A 16942-nucleotide genomic window follows, 5' to 3' on the forward strand; every position below is an offset into this window, starting at 1 on the left:
CCTCAATATTAACTTCGCCTCGCCTCACCTCAATATTAACTTCGCCTCGCCTCACCTCAATATTAACTTCGCCTCGCCTCACCTCAATATTAACTTCGCCTCGCCTCACCTCAATATTAACTTCGCCTCGCCTCACCTCAATATTAACTTCGCCTCGCCTCACCTCAATATTAACTTCGCCTCGCCTCACCTCAATATTAACTTCGCCTCGCCTCACCTCAATATTAACTTCGCCTCGCCTCACCTCAATATTAACTTCGCCTCGCCTCACCTCAATATTAACTTCGCCTCGCCTCACCTCACCTCACCCTTAACTTAACCTCACCTCATTCGAACCAAAACACCCAGTAAAAATTTAGTGTAGCCATCGATTCTCGAATGACATAGACCCTAGAAAATCAACAAGATGAAGTAATCGGCAGGCGAGGAAATGGGGAACCGTGTGTCTTCGGCGTAAAAGGGATGATAACGCGCATCAAATCACCTTTTATGAAGAAATTTTGCGCGCTGTAGAGAAAAGGAAATTGCCAATTATACTGTCTCATCCGACTCGTCGATTCTTCTGCCGCGTTTGTTGTATACGCCCAGCCGCGAAAAAGCTGATTTTTATTATGGAAAATCGTACGTTGGGTCGGCTCTATTATTTCAAACAATTTCCATTTCAATTTTTTTCGCGTTCAATTACGGCTTCGTTTTGTTTTTTTTTTCCTTCGAGGTTTTCCATTTTGTAGACGGTTTTTTGGGATGGGCGCTAGTTTTAAGGGTTTGTTTGCGTATAATTGTCGGTTTGAAGTTTCTATGGCTTCGTGGAGTTCTCTTCTTTTGTGCGATTCCTTTATTTATTTCGAGGGATTTAAGAAAATTTTAAACCCGTATATAATATAATCTATTATATCGCGTTCTGGAACCTCTTTAAAAACCTATCGCGTTCTGGAACCTCTTTAAAAACCTATCGCGTTCTGGAACCTCTTTAAAAACCTATCGCGTTCTGCAACCTCTTTAAAAACCTATCGCGTTCTGCAACCTCTTTAAAAACCTATCGCGTTCTGCAACCTCTTTAAAAACGAATCGCGTTCTGGAACCTCTTTAAAAACGAATCGCGTTCTGGAACCTCTTTAAAAACGAATCGCGTTCTGGAACCTCTTTAAAACCAATCGCGTTCTGGAACCTCTTTAAAAACGAATCGCGTTCTGGAACCTCTTTAAAAACGAATCGCGTTCTGGAACCTCTTTAAAAACGAATCGCGTTCTGGAACCTCTTTAAAAACGAATCGCGTTCTGGAACCTCTTTAAAAACGAATCGCGTTCTGGAACCTCTTTAAAAACGAATCGCGTTCTGGAACCTCTTTAAAAACGAATCGCGTTCTGGAACCTCTTTAAAAACGAATCGCGTTCTGGAACCTCTTTAAAAACGAATCGCGTTCTGGAACCTCTTTAAAAACGAATCGCGTTCTGGAACCTCTTTAAAAACTAATCGCATTCTGGAACCTCTTTAAAAACTAATCGCGTTCTGGAACCTCTTTAAAAACGAATCGCGTTCTGGAACCTCTTTAAAAACTAATCGCGTTCTGGAACCTCTTTAAAAACTAATCGCGTTCTGGAACCTCTTTAAAAACGAATCGCGTTCTGGAACCTCTTTAAAAACGAATCGCGTTCTGGAACCTCTTTAAAAACGAATCGCGTTCTGGAATGGGGTTGCATCTTTAATTAATCTAGATACGTCATTTTTGAAAGTGGATAAGAAAAATATGAAAAGTTAAAAAAATGAAATTATTAAAGAAAAATGTTCTTACGGAAATTATTTATCCGACATATTTAAATTTGCAAACCTCAAAACACAAACAAATGAGGTAATTTCGAAGATTTTCCTCAATTACGGACGATTGCTGTAAAATATCCTCGGGTATCTAAACCGCGTAGTCATTAAAAAATAGTGAATCATTTTTCTTATTGATGGTTAAATCCCTAAATATTTATTTAAAGCCTGCAACGGGTAATATTTAATTTCTTAGTTAACATGGTGGGAATATTTCTATAAAAGCGTTCTTACGTAGCCGCGGGTTCTAGAATAACAAATTTTCTTAGTCATTTCCTACCGAAATTACATTTTTACTAACACCAAGATCCGTGTAAAGTGCGCATTTTTTTAATTTATAATTTCAAAACACGCCCATATTTCAACGGAGTAATTCTTTGACTTTTTCCCACAATTAGAAAACCCTCCTTGGGTTTACCATTTCCGATTTATTAAAAATACGGTAAAAAATGAAATGAAATAATACGTGAATTCCCCGTAACCCGACGCCTTTAACCTTCGCGTTATCCGTATGGCGCTTTTTAACGTTTTTTCTACCCTGAGGCCACCATTTAAAACTTCCGTTTGCAAGATTCCCTCCAAAATATTTCTTGGGAATATCCCTCCTTTAGTTTTAACTGCTCATTGCAATGTGATAATATAGCAGACGCTGCTGTCTTGACGATAGTAATTTCCGTAAGATGGCATCGGATAGGTAATATACTACACTGACTCGGGGAGAAGAGAAGTCGTCTGCTTATGGATGCGATAGATACGGATGGCATTGCCGTTTAAGGGTATAATTTCGCCTTTTTAACGTTTTATATGGTGTATCATTTATTTTATTCTCTCAGGAAGCATGACCTTTGACTCTGCTTAAATAAAATTGTCTTAGACACGATACAGACGGTACCAATAAAACCTTCAATTTCATTTCTACTTTATATACTGTACGACTTGATATAGTAAACCTTTTGACTTATTTCAAAAGCAAGAAATCTAATTTATCATTATTTAAGATTTATGGCCGAAAGAAAGGTATGGTTCTAGAAAAAAAATCTGTTTAAATTTCCGAGCTTATTTTGAGATTTTACAGGATCAATTTTCGTGTAGATTTTTTGATTTTCAGAGCTCTTTCGAGGTATCTATATTTATTTATAATATAATATAATATATAATATAATATATTTTATATTAATATTTATATTATTTATAATATATAATATTTTATAATATTGATATATTTATATATATAATTTATAATATTGATATATTTAATTTATTTATAATATAATATAATATAATATAATATCATTTATAATATTGATAAATTTATTTTATTTATTATTTGTAATATAATATAAAATAATATCATTTATTAATATGAAGTTTTCTGAATTATATTCGATGTATTTATTTTATTTGAGATTTCGAGATATATAAAATATTTATAAAGTGTAGCGGAAGTTTTTTGGAATGTTCGGTGTAATGTTTTCTTTTAGTAAACCTCCAAAATACTAAATCCCATTATTAAATAAAATAACGTAATTTAAATTGACGGTACGTTCTCAGTAACCGAAACAAGTTCTTGTTGGAAGCAATTTTTGAGTAGAAAATTCTTTTAAGCCATCCGTATTAATCGGTGGCCCTGCTAATTCCCGTAGAATGTTGGCCTTCTAATAAAAATGATTAATTTAGTCTTACCTTCGACACTTTTTGAAGGTATTAAAAAGTCTTATCGCGTTAAGCGCAAGTTTCCGAAAAGTAATTTTCTTCCCTTAACTAGATTTTTTATAACTTTATACATTTATAGATAAGAAATAGAATTTCACCCATTTTTATCAAAGCTCAGTCTCCTCGCATCGTCGTATCTTTAAAACAGCGGATTATTTAATTTCCACCGATTGTTCCTTGTTTTTTTAAAGGCAAAAACGTTGTTGTCAAAAGCGATATGCAAAATCTATACGCGAATTTATATATGGGTAACTTTATCAGCTCCAAAATTTTATATCGTTAGAAAATGAAAATGCCAAGATACGGTTTAAGCGCGTTATTTTTCTCCCAAAAGTAGCTCATTTATTACTATCGCTGAAACGACTGGGGTAAAGGTTAGAGTCTGTTCTCAAATAACAGTTTTTAGTAATAATGAAAATACTAAAGCTCCTTGAAAAGGGTTGATATGCCGCGATAAAGTATAATTCTTGCATAAAAGTCCGGGAAAAGATAATTTTCGAAAAGATTATTTGTGTATGTTTGAACTATTATAGTAGCGAGTGGCTATTGAAGTATTTTTGTAAGCCTAAAGTTTTAGTTATGTCACCTTGACACCGTCGTTAAAGGTTTTTTTGAGTGTGTCAAGATTTTTTAAGACATTTATTAAGCCAAATACGTTCTTAACCTTTTTAAACTTTTTACCCTGATGACGGTGCAATAACGCGACCGAAACTAGTCGGCTCTAAATTATTTATATTTCAAATATTTTTCTTGTGCACTTTTTTAAATCTTCGTCTTGTTTTCTTTGAATTAGTGCTCAAGTAAGAGCAATAGTTGATTTTATAAAATAAAAAGTGGTCTTGCCCAACTTGTTAAAATGTTGCTCTTACGTCACAAGACCCAGCTTTATTAGTGTATTCCTCGCACGAGCGATTTGCACGCGCTCTAGAAAAAGCTATATTCCTCGCGACTGTAGCGCGCGCTCGTAGGCTTGTCAAAGTAAGAGACTGTGACGTAAGAGCAACATTTCAACAAGAAGGCTACGTTAGTTTATAAAAATAACTATTCAACTAGAACAAATTTTAAAATTAAATCTTTGTTAATGTACGAATTGTTTTTTTTTTGGTTTTCTTTACAGGCGTTAACTTCAAAGACAGTATCCAGTTGGAAACTTGACCAATGTGTCGGTTGGAGGTGTTCGCGTCGCGAGAGCCGCGTCTTTGCGGCGTCATCGACGTCTAACGGGAACCGAGAAGAATCTTCGAAGCATGACCTCTGAAGTGGACGATTGCAGCCCTTCAGAGAAGCCCTACTTTCCCGTCAGCCATGCCTTCGATCTAAACTCCCGTCATCGAGCCTGCCAGAAGAAAGTTCAAGCGGAAGACCAGGAGGAACTCGACGAGGAAGCGGACAACGGGCCGCGATCGGAAGGAGAGGAGGAGGAAGACGGCATGGTCAGTAGCGACGACAATCCGTCGAGCAGGCCGCCCGTTGGCGAAGACGCCGAGGACAGAGAGCCGTCGCCCGTGAACGGAGCTAGTCGCGAGGGAGACGTCGCCGTCAAACTCCATTTCAAAGAGCTTATCGGTCTCAAATCGGCCGTCCAAAGACAGTTTCCCGCCATCGCTAGCGGCGGGTTCGGGGTCCCGGGCTACCGCCGGAAACTGAACGACCAACGCCACGAAGACTTGGAAGAGGAAGAGGAAGAAGAGTTCGGCGCGTCTTCAGCCGCGGGTTCGAGTCTCCAGTCGGCCGGAGGAAGTAGTCGCCACAAGCGGAAGAACTTCCAACCTCGCAACATCGTGTACCAGAGCTTGGCCGAAAGCGACGGCGAAGTGGAAGCGGCGGATGACGACGAGGACGACGGAGGTGACGTCGAGAACGCCAACATGCCGGACGTGTACGGAATGGACGCGTACGACTTCGAGGACGACGAAGAGGACGACGACATGGACGTCAGTCGCGCCGCCAACGACATCATGGACGAAGATGACGACGACGACGATTTCAATTACGGGATGAGGTCGCCGCGTCTGTCCAGTTCGCCGGCCGCCTCGGAGTCCGAAAGCGGACCCTGCCGCTCCAGCCCCGCGATGGAGGATGACCATTCCGACAAGACTCGGCGCGATTGTCCGCCGGAAAGTTCCCAGCAACCTTTGGACTTGAGCGAGTCGACATCGACGGCCACGCGAAGAAAAACCGCGTCACCGAAACGCGAGGATGTTGATAGAGGCCGCGAACCGTCGCGTCGGGACTGTGGCGGGCGAGGAGCCGGCGCTCCGGTCGATCTCAGTTTTCACACGGACAGCGTGACTTCGACCACCGCCGTGGACTTGTCCAAGAGTCGGAAGCGAAGTTGCCGACCCATTCGCGAGGAGGCCGACGACAGATTGGGAATATCGTCGTCTCCTTACCCTCACCATCAGTTTCCGTTCGCGGCGGCCATGCGCGCCGGCAAGCTCGAAATGCCCATTTCGGCCGCTGACGCGTCGGCCATGAAGGACTACGCCGAATCCACCATGAAGGAATTACTCAGCATCTACGGACTGAACGACATGGCTGAGTCCATCACCAAAAACGTTCCGTTGCAGAACTTCGCTTCGGGTAAGTTTTACTATTTTTCAAAAGTATTATCTTCCATTTTCCATAACGAAATATTTTAAGCGGGAATCGATACCTCTACTTGGAATGCTTATCCCGCCGTATCGCGTATGGTAAGATCACTCTGACGGCTTTGGCCCCTCCTACGAGATAAAAAAAAATCCCCTTTGCACGCGCTCCCCTCTCACGTTGTTGTTCGCTTAGTTCACATAGTGGCATCAAAAAACCGTCAGCCACATCGAGACGAAAATCTGCCGCGATAAGCATTCCCAGGAATCCATACTTCTACTTGGAATGCTTATCCTGCCGTATCGCGTATGGTAAAATCACTCTCATGTTGTTGTTTGTTAAGTTAACATAGTGACGTCAAAAAAAACCGTCACCCACATGGAGACGAAACTCTGCGGTGATAAGCATTCCCAGTAGAGGTATGGATTCCTGTTTAAAGTAAATAAAACGATAGAAATTTAAAGAGTAAGTTGCAAATTATTCGTTACCGCATTAATTATGATATTAAACGAAGCGCTTACGTTTAAAGTAGCCAAATAAAAAGTTTCATTGCTTCCCTATTCGTAGTTAATTAGAAATGTTTAGTAGAAAGCCAAAACAATTTGAATTTTAGCGTGGTCATAGACTACCCGTTATTTATCATTGGCCGCTATCCCCAACATACGAAATGTAGATGCTACTGGTTCCGTGTTCAAATCCGAAAAATCTCCTATAGAATTATGGGATCCTACTACCGAATTTTGTACGTGGGTGCTTACACGGTTTTAAAAACACACGCTCACGCTTATCCTTAAGAGCGCGCGCTAAATTAGCATCGCCATATTATCTAGCGAGGATATTACAAGAATCATCTTGGCAGGATAGTGGGGACTTAATAATCTAGCAGAGGCAGCGGGGAAAATTCAGACAGAACCATAGTACATGACTTATCGTTCAGAATAAAAGGCGCTGCACGTAAATTTCATTTTAATATTAAATAAATTTAACGACGGTATTTCATCAAGTCAGTTACATTTTCGGAAAACCCATCATCAAATGAACGATAAAAATATAAAGTTGTTTCTATTCCGAAAATCTATTTGCAACTTACTCTTTAATTTTTTTACCCGCTCTGTTAAATTGTCATTTAATTTAATTGTCTAATATTGATTGATAAATCTGTAAAACAATTATCACTTATTAAATACTTTAAATTTACGTTAAAGTATTTATCATTTATTATAAGGTATTTTTGGGCCTTAAGCGAGATTCTTTCGTTCGACAGTAGTAGCTAAAATTACGCCTTTTTTTAATCGACATCAAAACTTGGTAGTGTCGTGAAAGGGCACACACAGTCTGCTGGCGCGATTTGTCTGGAAGCTATTCGTGGTTGTGGCCCTGACTGAACACCCAATTCCGTGCTTAGTCTGACGCGAGTTTTTATTTTTATTTATTTCTATATCATTTGTAAGAATACTTAGAAGCAACAGCGAGTCATGCAATTGAAGCCTTTCTTACATCTCCGATACCCCCTTAAACAACTTCCGAATCACGCCTCGGGCAGTTGATATTTTTCGTATATTCGACTCTAACTTGAACGGCGCTACAAACGATTTAAGAGTCGCTTTGAATGCCTTGTAAAGTGGACCCTCCGCAAATTACTTGTTTACCGGTTGAAGGGTACGTGTTTTCTACCAATCTGAAAAGGTCCCTTTGTATTCGTTCCTATTCCCGCGAATCTAGTTCGTGAAACTGTGGCAATTACCGTTACACCGATACTCGATTTTGTTGTTATTGATGCGGGTAAATTAAATAATAAAATATGACCAACTGCCCCAGGCTCATCTCGTAAAAGCTCGCGATGGCTAGAAACCCTGACCCTGAAACGGACGAGATTTGAAAGAAATACCCTCAATTAATGTCTTTGCCAAAAATAAAAGATACTTCTTCAAATGTTTTTTGTTTTTCATCCTTAAATAATTTTGACGGGTAATTGGCGATTTCGTCTGGCGGGCTCTCGCACCGCTCCCCAATAAGCCCAAAATCTTAACCCCACTTTTTACGAGATTTTCATCGGTACCCGGATAATTTTTACTTTCTTAGAAAACATTTTCTAGAAAGGGGGTGGGGGCACGTGTTTGATGGTGACTTTCCGTCAAATCAGACACACCAGAGCTTTGTTCTCATTCGTCAAATATTTTATACAAGTTATTATTTTTTTCTAATGGATGGTACAATGCACATTATTTAAAATACTTCATTACGACTATGGTATTACTGCGAAACTAACCATAACACGAACCATAACACCCCCACCGGAAATTAATTTGTTTACTAAATTCTATTAAAACAGGGTTGGAAAAAAGTGGAAAAAGCTCTTTTCATACTAAATTAATCATAGATATATCTGTTAAGTGACTAATTTGGTCATTGCAAATAGGAGAGATGAATAAAGGCCAGAAGAAGAGTGAATAGAATAGAAGAATATACTGCTTTTATTATTTATTTTTTATTGAATTTTGCCACTACAGGTGGAACAACCATGGAAGTACGATTTTCCACACGGTTTTTCACAGGAAAACAATAGGTGGAAAAAACCGCGGTTTACCACCCTTAGCAAAATTGTGCCAACCCTGAAAATAATCCTGAAAAAGTATATTTAAGAACGTTTTACCTGTGGACTTCACGACGTAGACGATTTCCCATTTTGAAAATACAAATAATTGGTTCAACAGACTAAAATCAAGCAGTTTATGAGCTTATCACGTTGGTCACTATGTGGGCCTTTATTTATTACCAATTTAAGCCTAAAACTAAACGTCAACTAACAGCGATAGAAGTAACTGGTTAAGCGTGAGTCGTCGATGTCACAAATGCGAACGCGATCAGAGCTTAAAGAAGATTGAAATATCCCGGTTCAAATGGCACCCAACGTTTTAGTTGAACATTCAACTTTCCCAAATATTAAGGTGGCCTCGAGACTAAAAATTTCTCCTTTTTTATTTTTTATTCTTTTGCCCCTCGAAAAAAATGATCGGGAAAAATAGAAAAGTTTGGCACGCTATGATTAGTTCTACATCTACTTCCACTGTTTTAATTTAATTAATTAAAAAAATATTATTTTTTGCTCCTTTGATCTTTTACGTTACGATCGGCGTTTCAAAATGCAGCGAACGTCTTTCGGATTTAACCAATTACATGACGGATTAACGTCTTTTACCTATTATGAATTCGTGATTAGTTTCCCCCCCGTATCAACGCTCTTTCATTTAATTATCTTTTGGGGTTGAAATAATTTTTACCTGTAGGAAAAGTTGATATATTTTGTAACTAATAATATTATATTAAATAATGTTCCACTATCCTATTTTGAAATAATTTGGAACTTATTTTTATCTTCAATTTCTTGATATTATTTTTGTAATTTTTTAAATATAAATATAAGAAATTAAATAATTTAACTCGGTTAAGTCTATCTTATACTTCGGAATGTCCTTCGGCAGTGTAGGCTATCCGGAATGTCCTTCGGCAGTGTCGGCTTAGATGTATTCAATTTGCTGGATGAATTAGAAATTGCTCGACCATTTAAAATATTTATTGAAAAATAGTTTAATTCGTCTTCCAAGTAGGGTCAAAATTACAAACGTCTTTTCTATCATTTCATCGGCTCTGTCTATAGTGTCTACCTCCCAAGATAGAGAGGTTGTTTTTGTGTCTGTTAGACCCTAGGGCCGTACCCTGGGTGCAATGGCAATTTCTCAAACCATGGCGTATCTGTCCGTAAATTTTACGAAAACAATCCCGGAGAGTATCGTTGAATCCTATTATTGTTATTATTACTATCATTTCATATAAGTTTCGAGATTCCGGCTTTTTATAAGAAAACGTTTTCCGCCGTTCCAATAATGCCAACTAGTTGAAAAAACTTATTTTAGCCACTAATGAGGCCTTCCGGTTTGTGGCTAGCCTCGATATCGCGGAAGCCCGCAATGATTAGCTTCGTCAATATTTCGTGTAAAATGTCACCGTCTTCGTGGAATAAAATTATCGCTCTACGAAGAATTATTTCGCCTACCAATTTCCGTTATTTTTTTTATTATAAGTTCCATGACCTAAGATATTTGAGGTTAACGATCATAATGTTAATTCTATAAGAAGGTCCTCTAGTATTAGTTATAACTTCTCAGGCTAAAATAATAAGACTTAAGCACTTATAATTTGAAATAATTTTTGTTTACCAATTCGCATATTACATACAGGGAAACAAACCTTTAGAAACCGCCATCGAGTGTAAAATTTTAATTTCGTATTTCTACACTAGATGACACCAGAGTGGATATTTTGGCGCAAAATTTGAAAAAAAATATTCTATTTATTAAGTGTTATTTCAAGCCACAATTTCGCGGGTTTGATCATTTTTGTTATTTCGGATTGTAAACTGATGGCGCCATCTATAGTAACAAGTAGATTATTAAAAATGTACACACTATGTCGGTACCCCTGTAAAAGCGTCTTCTCTCTTCTTATATGCGTATTGGTGTATTTAGTTTGAAAATATTGTTACCCTTTTTCTACAAGGATCTTTTCAAAAATTAAATATGTATTTTAATTAATAGTGTGGAAATATCGTGTCGGCAACTCTTTAAAGTGACTCATGTTCAATCCGCGCAAAATATTTCGATAAGAATTTGCGCTCAGCGGAAATTAAATTATGTATTGTTTCTATTTTGTAAAGCAATTAACGTTAACTAACCAGAAAAAAACTTTTTTCTTTTAAAGATATTTCAACTACATTTCAACAGTTAATAATCATTAATGACAAAACAGGATTCGGAAAATAATGGTTTTAAGACTGCTTTTTCGATTGCCAATATTTTGAATGTTGCACCTTGATGGTTTTTATTTTGATATAATTAATAAATCAATACGTAATTAAGTTTTTATTAATTCAAATAATTTTAATGGACTTTTTGATTAAGAAGGCTCTGGTTCTTGGGTTCCGGCGATAACCTGCTATTCAAAATATCGAAAACAAAACTCAAATGTTTTATTTTTAAAAATGGAAAACTAAAATAATTTGCATTAAGGGACAATATTAAAATATATTTCTTGTAAAAATCTAAACTTACAGTAATTATATTAAAAATTAAATTGAGAGATATATTAACATAATCAAATTGCATTTGAATTATAAATCTTACAATAAAATGGAAATTAGAAACTACCACTTTATTACATTTATAACAAAAATCGGAATATTTTGAATATATAGAAATGATATGAAAAATTGAGAGATAAACATAATAAAATTGCATTTGAATTATAAATTTTACAATAAAATGGAAATTAGAAAATACCACTTAAAATCGGAACATTTTGAATATATAGAAATGATATTAAAACTTAAATTTATAAATATGTAAACAATCAAATTGCGTTTAAATTATAAATTTTACAATAAAATGGAAATTAGAAAATAACACTTAAATTAAAAAAATCCGAACATATGGAATATATAAATATTGGAGATACGTCAAATTGCTTGTCAATTATAAATTTCACAATTAAACGGAAACTGTAAAATATCATATTTATCACGTCCATAGATACGAAAGACTTTCAAACAATGGACAAAGAAATACTTGCAAATCCAAAAAAATATTAAAAACAAATGCGAACTAAACCCGACAGGACCGTCTCAATCGTTAATTGCATTTAATACCACCGGTAAGAGGGAGGGGGGGGGGGGAAACGAGGTAACGTAAATTACCGGTAAATTGGGTATGAATGGCGCAAAAAAGGCGGTATGAAGATTAAAATTGAGCTTTCGGGACGCGCGGGGGGTGCTGGATGGTAGAGAGTCAATTTTTGGGCACACACATTTTTCGTGCTTCTGCTTTCTTTTTGTTTGAAAATCTTTAATTGTGGAACTTTAAATAAACCCATCTCGGAACGGGTTTGGGCTGATCTTGACCCTGTGAATGGAGCGAAGCGGTCTTTCCCATGCAGCAGACGGATACCTTCTTGGCTATTTGTCTTCGAAAGCTCGGTAATGCTCGGAGCGATAGAATTAGCCGCGGAAAACTTCGATTCTCCCTATAATTCGACTGCCACCTTACCCGATACCGCGTCGGAAGGCGGCCACGACGTCGAATACTTGTCGATTCGCTGTCAGTTTAGAGAGGAATTAGTAGCGGTGGCCGGCGGGCTACTCCCTCAACGCAAAGACACGATTTTCCGCGCTCACTGGGTATCCCACTTTTTCGCTTTTTTTTAGGGCTCTTTTCATCTTTTTATATATATTTTTTAAATGTTTTATTTCGAACGCGTTTCGACCCCCTTAATTTTGGAAATTCGGCTTCCCTTCGCTCGGGGACAGAAGACTGCAGATTTTAATTATCTGATAATTTATAGGAAAGTAGGTTTTTAGTATTAATTTTTCCGTACCAGGCTAGCGGCGTATACAAGTTTGTATTTTTTTAATACATCGTCGCTAATTTTCTTAATTAGGGTTTAGTATTTTTCTCGTAAATCACATTGAAATTATTTTTAAAACGTACCGTCTCCCATTTACAAATTCTTCCCAGTTTTTGGGGAATGTGGAAAGCGTGAGAAAATTTCTATTTACCCATTTTTTCGATAGTTTTTCTCTTTATCTGTGGCAAAAAAAATCAAGGTCAAGTTTGATCGAAAACACGGATTTTTCTTCATTTTTTTATAAATATTTAAATATTAATGAGTTTGAGGGATATTTCTATTTGGTAGCGTGATTAATTTTACTGATTTGACGAACTTTTAATAAACTGGCGAGTCAGTTAGAAATATACAATCTGACTAGACGCTTAAAAAGTGAAATTACAAATATTTGTAAATGTTTTAAAAAAAAACTTACCATGAAGTATCCGTCGACGTGAAATATTTATATTTGCTTAAACTAGTAACCTTTTGTCTAATTTATCGGTATCTTTGACGTGAATTATTTATAATTTTTTAAACTAGTATATTTAATGTGTAATTACTTTTAAATAATTGATTTAGGTCATGATGAGTTATAAACAACAATATAATTATAATTAAATCTTATCGTAAAGTGAGATTCATGACACCCTTTTAATTATAAAGTGCTTTTGAAATACTATATATGGCGGGTAATTTAGTTCAATATTAGGGTTCGCTGATAAAAATGAATATACTGGATGGATACCCTTTATAAATCTGTTATTTTACGTAGTAAATTTTGTACACGTGCTGAGTTGAACAGTACGTTAATTGTGAAATTAGATTAAGCAATCAAAAGTTAGCAGTAACCAAATTCGAAGACTTAACTCTAATAGGACTTTTTGAAAATTCTAAAACATTTATTTCTAATGAAACTCGTAGATTTATCTTAACCCGCGCAATACGCGATTTTCAATCACCGTACAGCCATCACTTGGTTTGAAAAATAACAGTTGGGACGTTAATTTTAACGAAAATTGACTTCATAAACCTGACATCATGGTAACATCTTCAATCCTACAATTCCTTTCGTTCGTCTATATTTTCTCTTTATTGATATCGTGAGATTTTATCCAATCATTAAAAAAATATTTTCTTAGATGTTACCTTTATAGTTCTAGATAGATAAAAATGAAATACGTAGTTCTGGCTAAAATCACCAGGGGTCAGAACTGGTAGAATATTAGAGATGGGGGGGGGGAATGCGTTTAATTTATCTCTTTCGAGGCGCGGTGTGAAATCTGTGATTCGCCGAAACTCGTTATTATTCGATTATTTTTGGCTCTTAGCCTTTCCATCCATACCGGATTAATAATATCTTCTATTGAATATTGTTTTATTACGCTTGTGATCTTTCGAAGGAGGTTCTGAATTATAGAAATTATCAAAAGGTGTTTTTCTGATTCCCTCTTCTATGGAGGAGCGTAATTTGGCGACTGGTTCTTTGTTATATTTCCCCTTCCCATGCTCTTTACCAAATTTCCATTCTAATGTTTTCTATAATACGTGGCTACGGACTCAATTCATCGCTTTGGTATTTTTTTTAATTTTCAAGTCGATCGTGGGAATCGGAAAACTACCTCGGCGTATATTGTACAGGTACAGCGGAAGGATATTTATTCCGATTTTCTATAGACTTTCTATGATATAGTTTAGATTTTTATAGAAAGTCTAAGATTTTTTTATATCTTGTAGATATATTGACCTTTCTAAACATTTTATTTTCATTAGAAACGTTACTGAAAGTTCTATAGAAATTTCGTTTTACCTTTTTACACCTATAGAGTGCCCTATCTACATTTCTATAGAAAAAATCTTAATTTTAGTAGATTTTGAATTGCTATAAAACAATTTAGTTTCCGCTTAGTTTTCTCTAAATTCTTCTGAAAATATTTCTACAAATTAAATTTGACTTGTATACATAAATTATATATGTTATAAATTGATATATTTCACAGCCATCCATTGTAAATTAAACATTATTTGATTTACTACAAAATTAGACAATTTTTTAAATAAACCAAAAAATAGGAGAATTGCTGTTGAAAAGTACGCTTTCTAAAGGAATTTTGGATTTAATAAGTGTTTTCCTGAAAATTAAACTGTTTCTATGCCACCTACTTCCTAAGCATTCTAACCCGGCCACCGGTAATCGGCTTTACAAAACGCTAGTTAACTTAAGCCAAAATTTATAAACTTAACACGACTTTCGGCCAAAAGTAATTAACTAAGCCCGATTAGTTCGGAAGGAGGTTCAAGTTTGTTTCCCTTCTCTTCATAGTATTTACTTTCATTATTGTAGTTTTTAATAATTTTTTTTATATCTAAACGACCATACTACAACGAAGAATATAAAAATTCTATTTTCGCCGAAGTTTGAGATTATTTAGGTAAATTCGAGTTTTTAGAAATATTGAATAAATCCAATAATTATTACGGTTGCGTAAAAAATCTCGTTGTCTTAAACGTGGATTTTTATTATTATTATTATTAATAAATAATAATATAAACAAATGGTGGTTCAATAAAAAATTTGTACGTTTCTCGAGGCTGGTGGATTTGTAGGTGACCTCAGTCATTTCTCACGACGAACAGGCGCTTTAAGTGAACGTTTAATTACGAAATGATTGAAACCGGGTTGATTTTTTTCGTCTTATTTTTAAGTAAATTATGTAAATGACTGCACCTTAAGCGTGTTCAAATCGTCTCGATGATATTTACGGTTTTTGGTCGTTGCAGGTAAAATCTTGGAGAGTATGTCGTCGGTGCCGACGACCATGCCGGGTTTGATTCCCTTCTCGGCCTTGGCGGCTTTCGGCGAATGTTCGACCGCAGTACCTCAGGCCACCAATGCAAAGGTCACCGAGTCTACTTCCGTTTCGTCGGACACGGAGCCTGCTCAAACTTCCGCTCAACTTCGCCGGTCGTCTGGCGGCGCTTCCGCTCACGACAGTCAAGTACTTCCGGAGGACGCTGGTCAGTTGGACACTCCTCCCGCCTCGGGGTCGTCGTCGAGTCAACATCATCCGCAACATGGCTCTCATCATCATCATCACCACCAACAACAACTACAACTTCATTCTCATTCTTCTCATCAGCAACACAGTAGGCATCATTTTCATCTCAGCAGCGACGATGTCCGCGGCAGGACAGCCGCCATGGCCGAAGAACTGACCAAGCTCTCTTCCATTCCTCCCAACCATTTGACGGGGCATCCCGGGGTAAGGACCGCTCAATTTACTCGTCATCTTGGTTGCGCTAGTCCTAAATCGAGAACTGTAATAAGCGAGTTTCAATTATATCCGACGCATGCGCGGTTAGAGAAAAAAGCAGACAAGGATGGTACTTAGAAGTGGGGTGGTGGAGTGGTTAGCAGACTTGGAAATAGTGATATTTTTTACGTGGGCCCGACCCCCCTTAAGTTTATTTTTATTGAGAGCCACCTGGCCCAAGCGGGGGGGGGGGATTAGGGGAAAAAATTTAAAATTAGGTAGGGAAAATAGGAAAATAAAAATTGGTTACGTTACTTACATAACATTTATTAACTTTAAAACAAGCAAGTATATTATAATATCACACATAATCATTTGTAACGCTAGATCCCGCTCTCGTATAGGGTAGGAAAACAGAGTTTCCAAAACGGCGTACAAATCAATATGTTCCAGAAATTTCCGTAAAATGTTTAATAAATATTTTTTTATTAAATTGAGAGCCCCGGTGGCCCGCAACCCCCGTTCGAATGATTTATTTTAAGAGCCCACTGATTTTTATTAAGAGCCATTGGCCCCAAGACTCCCGCTAATTCCAAGTCTGGTGGTTAGCACTTTCGCCCCGCAGCAACAGGAGCCGGGTTCGATCCTAGCTTGAAAAATTGTCGAATCGGAAGCTAAAGTTCACTATTATTTTAAACGTAAAATGATAGTAATTAGATAAAGTGGTAAATAACTCACTTGTCCTCAGTAGCTGAAGTATATTTTTTCGTCTATGTATACGTTGTTTCAAAGTATCGCGAGTGGCGGAGTAGTTAGAACTTTCGCCTCGCAAGATGAGCCAAGTTCAATGCCAGTTTATGGCATTGGGTGAAAACTCGGAACCACTCCTTCTGCGTTGAGTTTGCAAGTTCTTTCCCCACTAGTTTAAGGGGTTCCCCTTCCATAAAAACTTGTTGAGGTTAAAGGTAATAGTGAGTGTAGGGAGCTGTTGGCTCGCGTATCATGAAGGGCTTGTCACCACCCTCCTACGCGTTGTAACCCGGCCACCTGAATTAATGGCTTAAAAAGTCGCTTGATGACTTAGGCCTAAGGTGGTGCATTGGGTATTAGCTTAGCTGATTATGATTATTACTTTG

General features: G+C 37.0%; 1 protein-coding gene across 4 annotated transcripts in view; it reads left to right on the top strand.

Annotated features, from left to right (window-relative positions):
• Positions 1-16942, top strand: part of LOC149925009 (zinc finger protein castor homolog 1-like) — a 184019-nt gene that overhangs the window by 149991 nt on the left and 17086 nt on the right. For 3 of the 4 annotated variants that reach the window (XM_090161350.1, XM_090161349.1, XM_090161352.1), the window contains 2 exons: positions 4646-6111; positions 15334-15815. In XM_090161350.1, the coding sequence (XP_090017476.1) occupies positions 4776-6111; positions 15334-15815 (1818 nt within the window). In that variant the 5' untranslated portion in view covers positions 4646-4775. Of the gene's footprint in view, positions 1-4311; positions 4329-4645; positions 6112-15333; positions 15816-16942 lie in introns of those variants that run through there. The other variant, XM_090161351.1, reaches the window with a different exon arrangement.

Source organism: Leiobunum rupestre, chromosome 10 (assembly GCF_980474605.1).
Source record: "Leiobunum rupestre chromosome 10, qqLeiRupe1.1.hap1, whole genome shotgun sequence".
Lineage (NCBI taxonomy): Eukaryota > Metazoa > Arthropoda > Arachnida > Opiliones > Sclerosomatidae > Leiobunum > Leiobunum rupestre.